This window comes from Peromyscus leucopus, chromosome 1, assembly GCF_004664715.2.
Source record: "Peromyscus leucopus breed LL Stock chromosome 1, UCI_PerLeu_2.1, whole genome shotgun sequence".
In the NCBI taxonomy this organism is placed as follows: domain Eukaryota; kingdom Metazoa; phylum Chordata; class Mammalia; order Rodentia; family Cricetidae; genus Peromyscus; species Peromyscus leucopus.
The window spans coordinates 82,543,955-82,558,278 of NC_051063.1; the positions used below are offsets into that span (position 1 = coordinate 82,543,955).

The 14,324-nt window shown below is 49.8% G+C and overlaps 1 protein-coding gene across 2 annotated transcripts in view; it reads left to right on the plus strand.

The window, feature by feature from the left end:
* Ern2 (endoplasmic reticulum to nucleus signaling 2) overlaps positions 1-14,324 on the plus strand; it is a 17,963-nt gene continuing 3,639 nt past the window's right edge. Inside the window, exons 1-16 of one of the 2 annotated variants that reach the window (XM_028867861.2) lie at positions 1-170; positions 2,389-2,494; positions 3,278-3,311; positions 3,559-3,631; positions 4,630-4,702; positions 4,851-4,958; positions 5,239-5,340; positions 6,614-6,878; positions 9,175-9,253; positions 9,343-9,490; positions 9,620-9,738; positions 10,568-10,723; positions 10,918-11,059; positions 13,637-13,721; positions 13,882-14,071; positions 14,154-14,253. In XM_028867861.2, coding sequence (XP_028723694.1) covers positions 81-170; positions 2,389-2,494; positions 3,278-3,311; positions 3,559-3,631; positions 4,630-4,702; positions 4,851-4,958; positions 5,239-5,340; positions 6,614-6,878; positions 9,175-9,253; positions 9,343-9,490; positions 9,620-9,738; positions 10,568-10,723; positions 10,918-11,059; positions 13,637-13,721; positions 13,882-14,071; positions 14,154-14,253 — 1,870 coding nt within the window. In that variant the 5' untranslated portion in view covers positions 1-80. The remainder of the gene's footprint in view (positions 171-2,388; positions 2,495-3,277; positions 3,312-3,558; positions 3,632-4,629; positions 4,703-4,850; positions 4,959-5,238; positions 5,341-6,613; positions 6,879-9,174; positions 9,254-9,342; positions 9,491-9,619; positions 9,739-10,567; positions 10,724-10,917; positions 11,060-13,636; positions 13,722-13,881; positions 14,072-14,153; positions 14,254-14,324) is intronic. The other variant, XM_028867862.2, reaches the window with a different exon arrangement.

The window sequence follows — 14,324 nt, forward strand, 5'->3', positions numbered from 1 at the left end:
GGAGACTCCCTGTGGAAAGAGCTCAGTTGTCACCTGGAGTGAGTAGAGGGAGCTGCTGACTTTGTGATTGCCCACAGGCTATGGCAAGCCCAGCCTGGGAGTCCCCACTGTGGTCTCCCTCAGGGCTCCTGCTGCAGCTCCTGACTTTGCTGGGGATGCTTGGACCACAGGTGAGTGCAGGGCCAGGTGCCTGGGGATGTAGCTGGTCAGTAGGGAGGCCTCTCCCTCCTTCCCTTGGGCTCAGATCGCCCAAATGGACCACTAGCGAGTGAACCCCTCATAAACTTGAAGATGCCTCTTGCAACCTAGCTGGGAAGATGTGCCAAGCCAGCCTCTTCTGCAACAGAGATGGAGAGGGGCCGGTGGGGAGGAGACGGTAGACTGCTTTAACGTCAGGCTCTAAAACCCTTTGAGAATCCAGTTTTCCTGAAAAGTATGATCAATTTAGGGTCTTCTGCTATGAAACTATGGTTCAATCTCTGGAGCTTTATGATGTGCCTTCCCTTTGTGTGTGACTGGACCACCACTCCTTACCCTCAGGTTCAGAACTTCCAGGACAAGTGGTCTATCTTCAAGTGTAGAGAGATCTGGTCCAACCTGCCTGCTGGGACCTGATCAGTTCCCTCTGGCCAGCCTGGGGTCCAAGTGTTCATCCCACCTGCAGTCTCTCCCCTTCTCCACCCCTCACCCCCAGCTAAAGGGACAGAGTAGAATTAGACACTGGCGGCCTCTCTCCCAGCTCAGGCTCCATCTGCAATTGCCAAATAATAATGGGAGCCTGGTATGTCCAGATCTGACATTTCTAGAAAAAAAAAACTAGAAATGAGAATGATAATAAAAATCTGGATTCTTAAAATTAAAATTTTCAACTGGGCATCGGTGGTGCGCACCTTTTAATCCCAGCACTCAGGAGGCAAAGGCAAGCAGATTTCTGAGTTCCAGGCCAGCCTGTCTACAGAGTGAGTTCCAGCATAGCCAGAGCTACACAGAGAGACTCTGTCTCAAAACAATTAATTAATTAATTAATTTCTGGTTTTTAAAAAAGCTGTTAATGTTGGGCATGGTATTACATCCCTCTAATTCCATAACTCTGGAGGCAGAAGAAGGAGGATTGTTAAAAGTTCAAAGTCAGCCTGCTCTACACGGCAAAACCAGAGCTACAAGAGGAGGCCTTGTCTCACAAAGCAATGACAGAAAGCTAATCAAAAGCAGTATTTTAAGCACTATAAGGAGCGAACAGAATTCTCTTTGGGACAGCCCTTTTCTCTGTCATGTTGCAGACGGTAAGACTGAGGCCCAAAAGAGAGGGTCGAGCTGGTGGGCTCCTGACTCTCCAGCAAAGACCTCTGGCTCCACCCCAGACCTGAGGGTCCTGAAGCAGGATGTGGCCTTCGCAGGGGTGCGGCTGGGCCACCCGGATGTTAGGGTTCCTGCTCTGAGCTCAGCCTCACCTTGTTTGCTCAAGGAGGGCCCGGAGCTGGCAAGTGAGTCCAGCAGGGGCCAGATATAAGGTAGCTCCAGCCTCCCTCCTGTCGCTGTTAGGGGGACCACAAAGCTTGGCACCGAAAGCACCTGAGCCAGTCCAGGGAGACACAAAGGGTCTTCTGAAAAGAGGCACACCTGTGACTAAGGAGAGGCATCCACATCTTGGAGGCGACTCTATGTCCCATTTGTGCCATTTCTGGCCATCCTGTGCCCCAGTCTCCCTGCTCTGTGCAGCCTGGACACTCAGGTCCTGTCCCAGGGGGAGGCTGTATGGATCAGGGAAGCCCTTTTGTCTGCCACTCAGGCACGAGGACCTGAGTTTGAGTCACCAGCACCCATATAAAAGCCTGAGGACTGTGGGCATGAATGTCACCGCAGTGCTGGGTGGCAGGGGTTGGGATTAGTGGTGGGGTGAGAGGCAGATCCCTGGAGCACACTGGCCAGTCAGGTTCAGTGAGAGACCCTGTCTCAATAAATAAGGTACAAAGTGATCAAGGAAGATACTTGACATTGACTTCTTTCTGCTTTAGACACACACACACACACACACACACACACACCACACATCCACACAAATGTGCATGCACATGCATAGAACACACACACACAACACACACGCACACACAACACACACAACACGCACGCACGCACGCACGCACGCGCACATTTTGGTCTACTTTGGAAGACAGAAGGAAGTGAAGGGAAAGGGAGGAAATGGGAATCAAAGTCCCCTCAACTCCCCTAGCTCCCACTGTCACCATCCCCCCCCCCCAATAAGGTCAAGTTCATCTTTCTTCTTCTCTTTGTCTCCTCAGCCAGAGAAGTCATAGTCACTCCTGCCTGCGGCAAAGGCAAGGCGGTCCTGGCACCCTCAGATGAGATGACTTTCACTTCCCGTTCCAGGTCCAGACCCTCAGGCCAGAGAGCCTTCTGTTCGTGTCTACCTTGGACGGAAGTCTCCATGCACTGAACAAGCAGACAGGCGACCTGAAGTGGACACTGAAGGGTGGTGAGCAAGGATAGCTACCATTCTCTCCTTAGATCTCTCAGTGGCACAGTGGGCAGTCCACCTTGGCGTAGAGGATAAGAATGTGAGCATTACCGGGCTGGGGAGACGGCTCAGTTGGTAAAGCGCTTGCCACACAAGCGTGGGGACCTGAGTGTGGCTCACCAGCACCCACATAAAAAACAGACCGACAAACAAACAAAAACAAAAAACAACCACAACACTGGAATGGCACAAACAGGAAGATCTGTGGGACTTCCTGGCCAGCCAGTCTAGCCAAATTCGTAAGCTTCAAGTTCATGGGATGATACTGTCTCAAAGAGAAGAAGACACCCCTGATACACACACACACACACACACACACACACACACGCACGCACGCACGCACGCACGCACGCACGCACGCACGCACACATGTGCACAGGCACACACACATGAATGCACGCACACACTCACACACATACACGAACGCATGCATACGAATGTGCACACACACATACTCACACAGACACTAGGGTCCAGCAAGCCAATGTCTGTAGGCAGCTTCACCACTTAACCAACTGTGTGAACTTGGGAAAAATCACTTCAGCTCTCTGAACCTCAACGGCTTCGCCTACAAACTGGGGCAAAGTAGCATGGCAGAGACTACCCACAGAGCTCTTGCCACCTGCTGGGCTCTGCATCTGGCACAGGGTAAATGCTGGTATGTTTTAGCCATGCTTCTCAATAGAGGCAAAAAAAAAAAAAAAAAAAAAAGACTCAAGTTCCATGTCTTTATCCCTGCAGACCCCATCATCCAAGGACCAATGTATGTCACAGAGTAAGTGAACTGGGACCTCTTAAAGAGAGAGTGTTGGGGGGGAACCATACTTGTATGAGGGGTTTGGGGGAACATGTGAGGGTTTTAGGGAAGAGAATTAGTCTTACATGATGTGGAAAGGATTCCTGCTGCTCCAAGGTGTCTCCCTCAAAGATGGGCTCTACTAGCTAAGAAGGTGGAGGGACAAGACCTTCATGAAACCAGGGCTACGCACCTAGCCTTCCCCATGTCCCTCTCTGCTCCACAGAACGGCCTTTCTCTCTGACCCAGCTGATGGCAGCCTGTACATCTTGGGAACCCAGAAACAGCAGGGACTGATGGTCTGTTTCCCCTCACTGCCTGGGATGGGTGTGGGCAGGACTCCATCAGCCAGAGTGTGTCAGAGTGGGATGCCCTTTGGAGCTGTAAGACAGGGCTCCGAGCACTATGAAAGGCTGTCTGCTAAAAGGGGGGGGGGCTGTGTCTGCAGAGCAGAATATCAGACCTCTGAGTGTATGGAGAGGGGGTGCATCTCCAGGACTCTGAGGGCATTAAGGTGAAAACTGTATTGGTTAGCTTTTGCTAAATAACATATCACCCACAAATTCAAAGACTTAAAACCCCCCAAACCTCAAAATTAGGCTGGGTAGTTCTGCTAGTCTGGACTGAGTTTGCTCATGCATGTGTGTCAGCTGAATGGCTTTGTTTCTGAAAGTTGGTGATTTGTATATATGCTCACCTCACTCTGTACCCCTTGTGAAAACCCATAAGAAACCTGAATACAGGGCACTCACTCACATAACACAGACTGGGATCTGATTCCTGACGAGAGAGAGAGAGAGAGAGAGAGAGAGAGAGAGAGAGAGAGAGAGAGAGAGAAGGTGAGAGGGCAGATCCCCATTCACCACCAACACTGCGTCCAAATAGCTTTTCAGTCTCACTGAGTCTTGCGGCCACTGGGTTTTAAAGCCTGTGGGGGTGTCTGTGGGGGTGTGTAGGTGTCTCTGTTGTGTCGTGTGTGCATGTGTGTATGTTCATTTCTTTGGGGGAGGTCACCAGGTGGAATCAAGTGGATCATGTGGTGTCCTGGTACCCGGTGTGGGATTTTCTGCGGTTCTTCAAGAGGTTTTATAGCAACGTGACTAAGGATGCTGGCCCTACCTGAGTGTCACGCGCTGAGTTACTGGGCCTCTCCAAGCCCCAGTTTCCTCCCCTGGGAAATGGAGAAGAGAAGGTGCCCAGTGACTAGGTTGCTCTTGCTCATCCTTGGAGAGCGTGGCACGGCAAGTGCTCTGCGTGTTTCTGCCCTTATCCCCTTCTTGGGCCCTTTCCCTCTCAGAAGTTGCCGTTCACCATCCCGGAGCTGGTTCATGCCTCTCCCTGTCGCAGCTCTGATGGGGTCTTCTACACAGGTGAGTATCCCTGCAGCCTGTGGAGGCCAAATCCAGCCAGTAGGAATGGGGACCTAGGCCATGCCAGGCCAACCAGGCCAGGAACAAAAGGGCACACACACCCTCTCCTATACCGTCTTGACAGTTGGCTCACTTCCTTCCTTCACAGGCCGGAAGCAGGATACCTGGTTTGTCGTGGACCCTGAATCAGGGGAGACTCATATGACACTGACCACAGAGGGCCTTTCTACTCCTCGACTCTACATCGGCCGAACACGTAAGTCAGATGTTCCCTATGCTCCGTGAAGCTGCCTCATTTTCTTTGCCCAGGCCTGACAGTTGCTATCCAAGTTGAATGCAGGCTAGTCAGTCAATCTGACAATCATCAATAAACATTCTAGTGAGTACTGATCAAGGAGCTAGAGGCAGAATGATGAGCTTGACCATTAGGCCTCCAATTGGGAAGCCTCTAATCCTAAAGAGGGACAGTCTCTGGAGTCGGGTTGGGGAAGCACCATATTACTATATCCCTGGAAACCTTCTTTTCTGACACACAGAGTACACAGTCTCCATGCATGACCCAAGGGCTCCAGCCCTGCGCTGGAACACAACCTACCGCCGCTACTCAGCGCCCCCCATGGATGACTCCCCTGGGAAATGTGAGTGTCACCATTCTCAGCCTTACCTTGGATCAAAGTCCCCAACCTGGGAAGCCCCTGAGTGACATCAGGACCAAGTCCCAGCACATACTGATCCACCTACCTGATGCCCCCTCACATGCTGATTGATACAGATGACCTGAGATGACTCTCAGCACCCAGACTGGTAATCACATAGCCTGAGCAATACAGCTGAACTTATCCATACCCCAAATGACCCCAGCCAGGTAGCCTGGGGTGACTCCTTACATCTTAAGGGACACCAAGCAACCTCCCCAATACCCTGAGCAATCCCATCAAGTCCTAACTGACCTCAACATGGTGAGTGACTTCCGCGTATAGTCTTGAGTGACTCCTCTATATAACTCTTGCTACCCCCTTGATTTTATACCCACTCTACCCAACTTCCCAGGTGTCTTAGTTAGGGTTTCTGTTGTTGTGAAGAGAAACCATGACCACGACAACTAATATAAAGGAAAACATTTCATTGAAGTGGCTCACTTACACCTCAGAGGTTTAGTCTATTATTGTCGTGGCAGGAAGCATGGTGGCTGGGAGTGTGGTAGCATGCAGGCAGGTATGGTGCTGGAGAGGGAGCTGAGAGGGCTTATATCTTGACTCACAGACAACAGGAAGTGGGGGGTATGCTTTAGCATATACGAGACCTCAAAGCCCGCCTCCACAGTGACACACTTCCTCCAATAAGACCACACTTACCCCAACAAGGCTACACCTCCTAATAGTGCCACTCCCTTTGGGGGCCATTTTACTTCAAACCACCACACTGAGGAACCTCACGGGTACTCCTCAGTGACTCCTCAAATCTTGACTCCGTCATTCTTCATGAGGCACCATGCAAGTGACTCTGACATATAAGTGACACCACCAAGGCTCCTCACTGACCCCTTCATAGTCTATATGTGCTTCCCAAAGGACCTCTCTGCCTCTAGGCCACACTACTTGACCTTAGTAGATATCAGTCTGACCATCTCTATGACTGATGACTTACATCCTAAGATCTTTCCCTCAAATGATTTCTCATCTTAACTCTTTCAAATGACCCAGACTCACAGACACACCTGAGTCAACTTTAGATGGCCCCAACCAATCCCTTCCTGTCTGAAACAAACTCTGGTTGATCTTCTTAGGTCCCTGTAACCTTCCACGTGACCTCAAATGGCCTTTGCACACTTGAATGACCCCTTACCCCAAATGCTTTCTGGTGTGTCCCATAAGATCTCTCTGACATCTCCCCAGCCGTCTTTCTTGATAGACATGAGCCACCTGACATCCTGTGGGATGGGCCTGCTGCTCACTGTGGACCCAGGAAGTGGAACTGTACTGTGGACACAGGACCTGGGAGTGCCCGTGATGGGCATCTACACATGGCATCAGGATGGCCTGCGCCAGCTGCCTCACCTTACACTGGCTAGGGACACCCTACATTTCCTTGTCCTCCGCTGGGGCCACATCCGACTTCCTGCCTCCAGCTCCCAGGACACAGCCACCGGCTTCTCTTCCTTAGACATCCAGCTTCTGTAAGTGTCCCTATCTAGAGCCTAGGGAGGGAATTTCCGGAGGTGGTACAGCACAGTCGAATAGCCAGTCATGACATTCAGCCATGACCCACCAATACAGCAGAATCAGGTGTCAAGACAGTGTCCCCAGGACATCCGGACAGTCACCAGTTAACAAGTGATTGGGTAAAGCCTGTCCTGGGAGGAGACTCTGGGTCCCCACTTGGTTTGTTCCATAAACGCCCTATTGAACTGATTGTCAGATACTTCAAATGTCCCCCTCCCTTATGCCATCCTAAGACACAGACTGGAGAAGTCGGGGGCTGCCCGTTCATTCCATTTGCTCCACAAAGGCTCACTGGACATTTATTGTACACTAGTCATTTGTGAGGCTCTGAGAGCCCAACAGCAAACAACAGGCACTGTTGCTGCCTATAGGAAGCTCAGAGTCTAGTGAGGGACAGACACAGAAAAGGGAACTATGACGGGGTGAGATAAGGGTAAAGAGACAGACAGGTGGTGATGGCAATGCATGCAAAGAAACCCAGACTGAGACTGGAAACAAGAAGAAGCCGTGGAAAGCTTCTCAGAGGGAGAAACATCTCATGTAAGGCCTAAAGGATCAACAGAAAATGGGAGAAGGCGTGGCACACGGGATACGGAAGGAAAGTCAAAGGCTGAGTCATAGGTCTAAGCAGCCTCGGGCCTAAGGCTGTAAGTAAAGCCAGGATCGCATAGAGAAGGCTGGGATTTTTTGTTCCTGAGGCTAAGGAGCAGTCCCTGGAGAGTGCCAAGCAAGGAAGTGACTGACTCATGTTCTCATTTCAGAAAGGTTATTCTGGTTACAATAGGAAGAATATCTCAGAATGAGTTCAGGGAAAACATGACACCATGAGCCTGGGCATGGTGGTGCGTACTTTTAATCCCAGAACTCAGGAAGTAACAGCAGGTAGATCTCTATGAGTTTAAAGCCAGCCAAAACTGCTTGGAGAGACACCCCCCGCACACACACACACCACATACCACACAGGGGTGCTGGAGAGATGGTACAGTGCTTAAAAGCTTTGGCTGCTCTTCCAGAGAACCCAGGTTCAATTCCCAGCACTCACATGGCAGCTCACAAGTATCTGTAACTTCTGCTCCAGGTGATCTGATGCCCTCTTTCTGGCATCTGTGAGCACTATGCATGTGTGTAGTGTACAGATGTACATGTAGGCAAAATACCCATACACTTAAAAAATAAAATGTATTGCACTGAAAAAAGATGATGCTGAAGGCTGGAACAGAAAAACCTTAAGGTACTAAGTAGAGGGCAATAGAGAGGAGTAGAGGAAATGAGGAGGATCAGGATGGTTAGAGTTCAGCCTTTATAAGCAAGGAGGCTTATAGGCTCCTAGAAGTTCTAGAAGTTCATGGCTGCTATCAAGTTCAAAGCACTAAAGGAGGAAGAGAGAAAAAAGCAAAAGGTTTGAAAAGAGAGCTGACAAGTTCCAATTTAGAAAACTGAGTTCTTATAAGAGGTCTGGGCCAGGTGTGGCGGTGTATGCCAATATCCCAGTACTCAGGATGCTGCTGACGGAGCATGATGAATTTGAGGCTAGCCTGAGCTACATAGTAAGACCTCTCCCATCTTTAAAAAAAAAAAAAAAGTGAGCCAGGCGGTGGTAGCACATGACTTTAATCCCAGCACTCAGGAGGCAGAGGCAGGCTGTGAGTTCGAGACCAGGCTGGTCTACAGAGTGAGTTCCAGGATAGTCAGGGCTGTTGCGCAGATAAACCCTGTCTCAAAAAATAAACAAACAAAAAATGAGACATATATTGAGAAAATGTTGCTATAGATTTTGTAACAGTTAGCTTTGCTGCATAACAAACTACTCCAACAATTGGAGCTTAAAAGCAACAGACATCTGCTGTCCAAGATTTTTGGGTCATCTAGGTAGTTTTTCTGGTCTCTAAAATCAACTGATGACTTGGTGGAGGCAATGATCTGGGACAGTGTCACTCATCTATCTAGTAGCTGGTGGGCCAGCTGGCTGAGGAATAGAATGGTTCATTTGTATACCATAAGGTCTTTCATCCCTTGTGGGGGAGTAGGCTTCCTTACACGGTAGTCCCAGGACTTCAGAGAACAGTACTGAGGGGCAACTCCCAATGCACAAGCACCGTTTAGGTCTCTGTCTGTGTCTCACTTGTCTCATTGGCTAAAAAAAAGTCACATGGTCAATCCCAGAGTCAATCTGGAAGGGACTACAAAGTAGAGTAATGTTGACGCTATCCACCAGCATCACTCAACCTTCTCTTTTTCCCTTCTCTTTAGGATGACACTGTATGTGGGGAAAGAAGAAGCTGGTTTCTATGTCTCCAAAGCACTGGTCCACACTGGGGTGGCCCTCGTGGTGAGAAGGGGATCTCTGAGTGGACTGCAAAGAGGGACAGAGCAGGAAAGGGGTTTCTTTCACACGTGGCTCTCCATCTTCTGCCGTAGCCCCGTGGACTGACCCTGGCACCCATGGACGGCCCCACAACAGATGAGGTGACACTTCAAGTCTCAGGGGAGCGAGAGGGCTCACCCAGCACTGCTGTCAGATACCCCTCAGGCAGTGTGGCCCTCCCCAGCCAGTGGCTACTCATTGGTGAGGTCCCCTGACTTTAATTTGGAGCAGATGAAGATAAAAGACTTATAAGCCCAGTTTCCGAGTTGGAACACTGAAAGCATCCTTGATGCTGGCTCTTATTCTCTGGCTTTTATTCCTACCACTTAGGATACCATGAACTTCCCCCAGTCCTGCACACCACCATGCTGAGGGTTCATCCCACCCCAGGGAAAGGGTCTACTGAGACAAGAGCCCCAGAGGACCTCCATGCTCCAGCTCTCTTCGAGGTTAGTCCTGGGATACCAGGGGCGATGTGTAGACCCAGAGATGTCCTGCAGCCCTGTACCTCTTCCCCAGTTAATCTCATGAAAGTCCCCAGAAAACAAACATTTTGTTGCGGCTACTACCAGGCATGTTAAAAATGATATTGGCTTCCTAAATCACAAATCCTAGTTCCCAGATTTTTTTTTCTTATTCTTCAGTGTAAACATTGTAAAATATTCATCAAGTGAGAAATTGAAAACAGAAAAACCTATAAAGGCATGCTCTCCTGGGAGAGATTGGAGAAGTGCTAGGAAGTTGTTCAAGGTTAGAAGGAGCAATGGTTTTCAAACCCTGGGAGTTTGCTCCAGACCCACCAAATTCCTAATCTCTAGAGGTGAATCTCATAGTTTCAGCGATATCCCATGAGCATATGACTTTTTTTTTTTCTTTTTGTTTTTGTTTTTTGAGACAAGGTTTCTCTGTGTAACTGCCCTGGCTGTCCTGGAACTCGCTTTGTAGACCAGGCTGGCCTCGAACTCACAGAGATCCACCTGGCTCTTCCTCCCAAGTGCTGGTATTAAAGGCATGTGCCACCACTCCAGCTGAGCATATGAACTTTTAATGATATTCAGAGAGATGCTGGTCTTCTGGTAGGTTTGGTCAACTCTTCTCCTGAGCACCATGATGTTTCAGAACTGTGGACAATGCCACAAGTCCCGCCTAGAGGGACCACTCCCCCTCCACACACACACACCCCTTCAGCTAAGCCCTGCTGTGAACCCAGTGAGGAAGAAGAACTGGGAATTTCACAGTAGAGGGGAACACCAAGAGTGAAAGCTGCTCTGTTCCTAGTTCCCGAGCCTGAGGAGGGAAGAACGTGGGGATTCGGAACTACATCCTGAAGAGAAAGCTTCAAACCCTTATCCAGGGTTGGGGTCCCAAGACCTGCTGGCAGCTAGCTTCAGTGCTATCCTCCTGGGAGCCTGGGTCCTCTACCTGATGAGGCAAGTAAGTCCAACATCCTGACCTTGTCCATTGGAGTCTTTCCAGAGAGAACTCTGTTTCTGACAGCTGCCTCTGCCATCCTCCCAGGAGCTCCTGCTCCTGCGCTAAGTCCAAGCTTTGTAGTGAACCCAGCTCTGGCGCAGGTGTGGGGCCCATCAGGAGGAAGGCTTGAGCTTACTAAAACCCATGTGTTACAGCAGCAGCAGAGTCCTTCAGCATCCACAAGCCCTCATGACCCCTCACCGGATGCTCAGACACAGCCCTCAAGGGCCACCGTGCCGAACCAGAAGAGATTACAAAGCCCCTTGGAGCAAGCCCGGCCATCCCATGACCCTGAAGGTGAACTTGAGTGAACAAAACTTGGGGGTCAAAAATAGAAAAAAGAGAGAGAGGTGAACATAATTTCATTTCAAAGTCAAATTGTTAGAAACCGCAGATGGTGGAAGAGATAATAAGACCCAGTCTCCTTAAGTGTCTCCTACTATAATTTTATGGTTATTTTCAGGGTCTCTGGTTGTGGATAGAACTGTGTGTAGATCAAAATGCTGTCAGCTAACTTTTGAAGAGTTGCCTTTGAGCACCTGTCTTCTCACTGGTCCAATGGTGGGGGAGTACTAACACCCACCTCATTGCATCACTGCACTGTGAGAAGTTGCCATCATCATCAAGTCCGTTCTGGGGACATAACTCAGCTGGGAGAGCGTGTGCCCAGCATGCACCAAGTCCTGGGTTTGATCCCTAGCACTCACTAACCAGGCATGGTGGTGCACGCCTATAATCCCAGCACTCAGGAAACGGAGGCAGGAGGATCAGAACTTCAGGACCAGCCTGGAATATGTATCTAAAAAAAAAATCACACTTAGGTGATGTTAATAATTGTTTTACTTGGGAGGCAGAGGCAGGCAGATCTCTTTGAGTCTACAAAGAGTTCCAGGACAGCTAGGACAGTTACACAGAGAAACGCTGTCTCAAAAACCAATAAAATAATTAATAATAATGAGTGTTAAAATAACGTTTCTGGTAATGGTAGCAGTAAATTACCTAGGCATGGTTTTGATTTTGTTTCAACATTCTTCGAAATGTTTCTTGGTTTAATCCTTAGCTTAAGTGCTTGGCGGGTATGGCCTGTGCGTCTATTGCTCACACTAGTCTTCTGCTCTTTGGCTCTGAGCCAGGCTGGTACCTTTTGTACCTTTGTGAGCTGGGGCCGGTACCTCCCTACTGCTGCTCAGCCTGCTTCCTCGTGACAAATCCCACCTGCTGTCTGTCCACCTACACAGGCTGGTGTCTGCCTGTCTCCTGACTTGAGGCTCCAGTATACACCCCATGTCCTCCTCTTTGGACCTCAGCCCCTCTTCTGTCAGTTCCAGCAAAGCATGGCCTCTGAGCTACATCTCCAGCCCACGGGCAGGTTTTTTTTTTTTTTTTTTTTTTTTTTTTTTTTTTTTTTTTTTTTTTTTTAAGGGCTCCACAGCAAGGTAACCCCAGCCCTGAGATATAGTTCTTGTCATTTATTGACTCCACTGAATCCAAGTAAATATCCATTCCACTGCACCCCAAAACCCATTTCCTTGGACCTTCTGACTCTGGAGTGGATGGAGTCTGCTTCTTTTTCTATAGACAAGACTCCATTTTTTCCCAGGGCTGTTCTTGCCAATGCCCTATAATTTTTTTTTTTAAATAGAGAAGCGTGTGTGTAGGCATGTATGTGTTTATGTGTAGGTATGTGTATATGTGTATAGGTGTGTGTGTATGTGTGTAGGTATGTGTGTAGGTGTGTGTGTGTGTGTGTGTGTGTGTGTGTGTGTGTGTGTGTGTGTGTGTGTAGACCAGAGGACAACCTCAGGTGTTATTTTTCAGGAGCCATAGACCTTGGGTTCTTTATTGTTGTTGTTGGTTTTGGTCTTTTGAGATCAGATCTCTCTACGCAGTCCTGGCTGTCCGGGAACCATGCTGGCCTTGAAGTCACAGAGATCCTTCTGCCTTTGCCTCCTGAGTGCTGAGATTAAAAGCACACACCGCCATGCCTGGCTAGACCTTGATTTTTAAGACAAGGGACCTGGGGTTCACTGATTCATCTAGGCTGGCTGGCCAATGAGTTTCAGGGATCAGTCTGTCTCAGCCTCTCAGTCCTGGAATTACAATTATGGACTACTATGTGCAGTACGTGGGTGCTGGGATCAAACTTGGGTTCCCATAGCAAGGTGGGCACTTTACTGACTGAGTCATCTCCCCAGTCTCAACCTCACCCATCTTAATTACACACCAAGACTTTCGAGGCACTATGCTAGACTGTAGACATGCACTGCAACACCCAACATTATCTTTATCTGCTGTAACTGTGCTCTCCGAGGGCACTGTGCCATGCTGTAGGTGTGCACTGCAACACCCAGGATCATCCTTATTTGCTATAACTGCTCACTCTCATCATGCATCTGTCTACTCAAACTCATCTTTTTGTTTGAAACAATTCAACTTCAATGAAAAGAATTGTTACAAGTGTTAGAGGTGGGAAAAATGCAGAGAAGAGAAAGAGACACAGACAGGAGGTGCCCAAAAGGGAATCACATAGCCAACACTCCCACTCCCGTCTATCCACCCGATCCTCACCAGCACAGGTGGCATCGTTATCCCACTCCCGTCTATCCACCCGATCCTCACCAGTACAGGCGGCATCGTTATCAACTGAGTCACTCATCCAGCTACATCAATAGCAGCACCAGCCACTGGAGCCCTGTGCCTAGCATCGGGGTCCTTGCTCTCAGCTACCACAGCACACAGAGCACAGAAGGGTGGAGAGAGGTCAAGGTGGACGAGGGTGGGTCTGGACTAGGGCTGGCAGAGGAAGGCAGGGAGTCGGACTGTGGGCAGTGAGCATAGATCACTAAGAGGACAATGATACCTTCGCCCCTGTAGCAGAGCAGCCCACTGTCGTGGGGAAGATCTCCTTCAACCCCAAGGACGTGCTGGGACGTGGCGCAGGCGGCACTTTTGTTTTCCGGTGAGTGGCAGGGGGAGCCCAGGCTGCAGCTGTATCACTTGCAGCTCTTTTGACAACAACCCAAGGACAAGCATCCTTCCAGACTCCCAGACTTGGGGAGAGATCCCGGCCGTTTCCCTTACCTGCTCTTTGCACCCCCCAACCCTGATGCACCTCTCAGGGGACAGTTTGAGGGACGGGCAGTAGCTGTGAAGAGGCTCCTCCGAGAGTGCTTCAGCTTGGTGCAGCGCGAGGTGCAGCTGCTGCAGGAGTCGGACAGGCACCCCAATGTGCTCCGCTACTTCTGCACCGAGCGTGGCCCCCAGTTCCACTACATTGCCTTGGAGCTCTGCCAGGCCTCCTTGCAAGAGGTGAGATGGGAGCCCAGGAAGGGATGGAGGGCGGGTGGCCTTGGGCTGGTAAGTGACGTTTTTTGTCTCTCCCTCATCTTAGTATGTGGAGAACCCAGACCTAGACCGTTGGGGCCTGGAGCCCACCATGGTGCTCCAGCAGATGATGTCTGGCCTGGCCCACCTACATTCCTTACACATAGGTACCATGTCTTGTTTCCAGTCCTTAGCCCCCTGCTCCTCCCCATCGGCAATCAGTCACTCTCCACTTCCT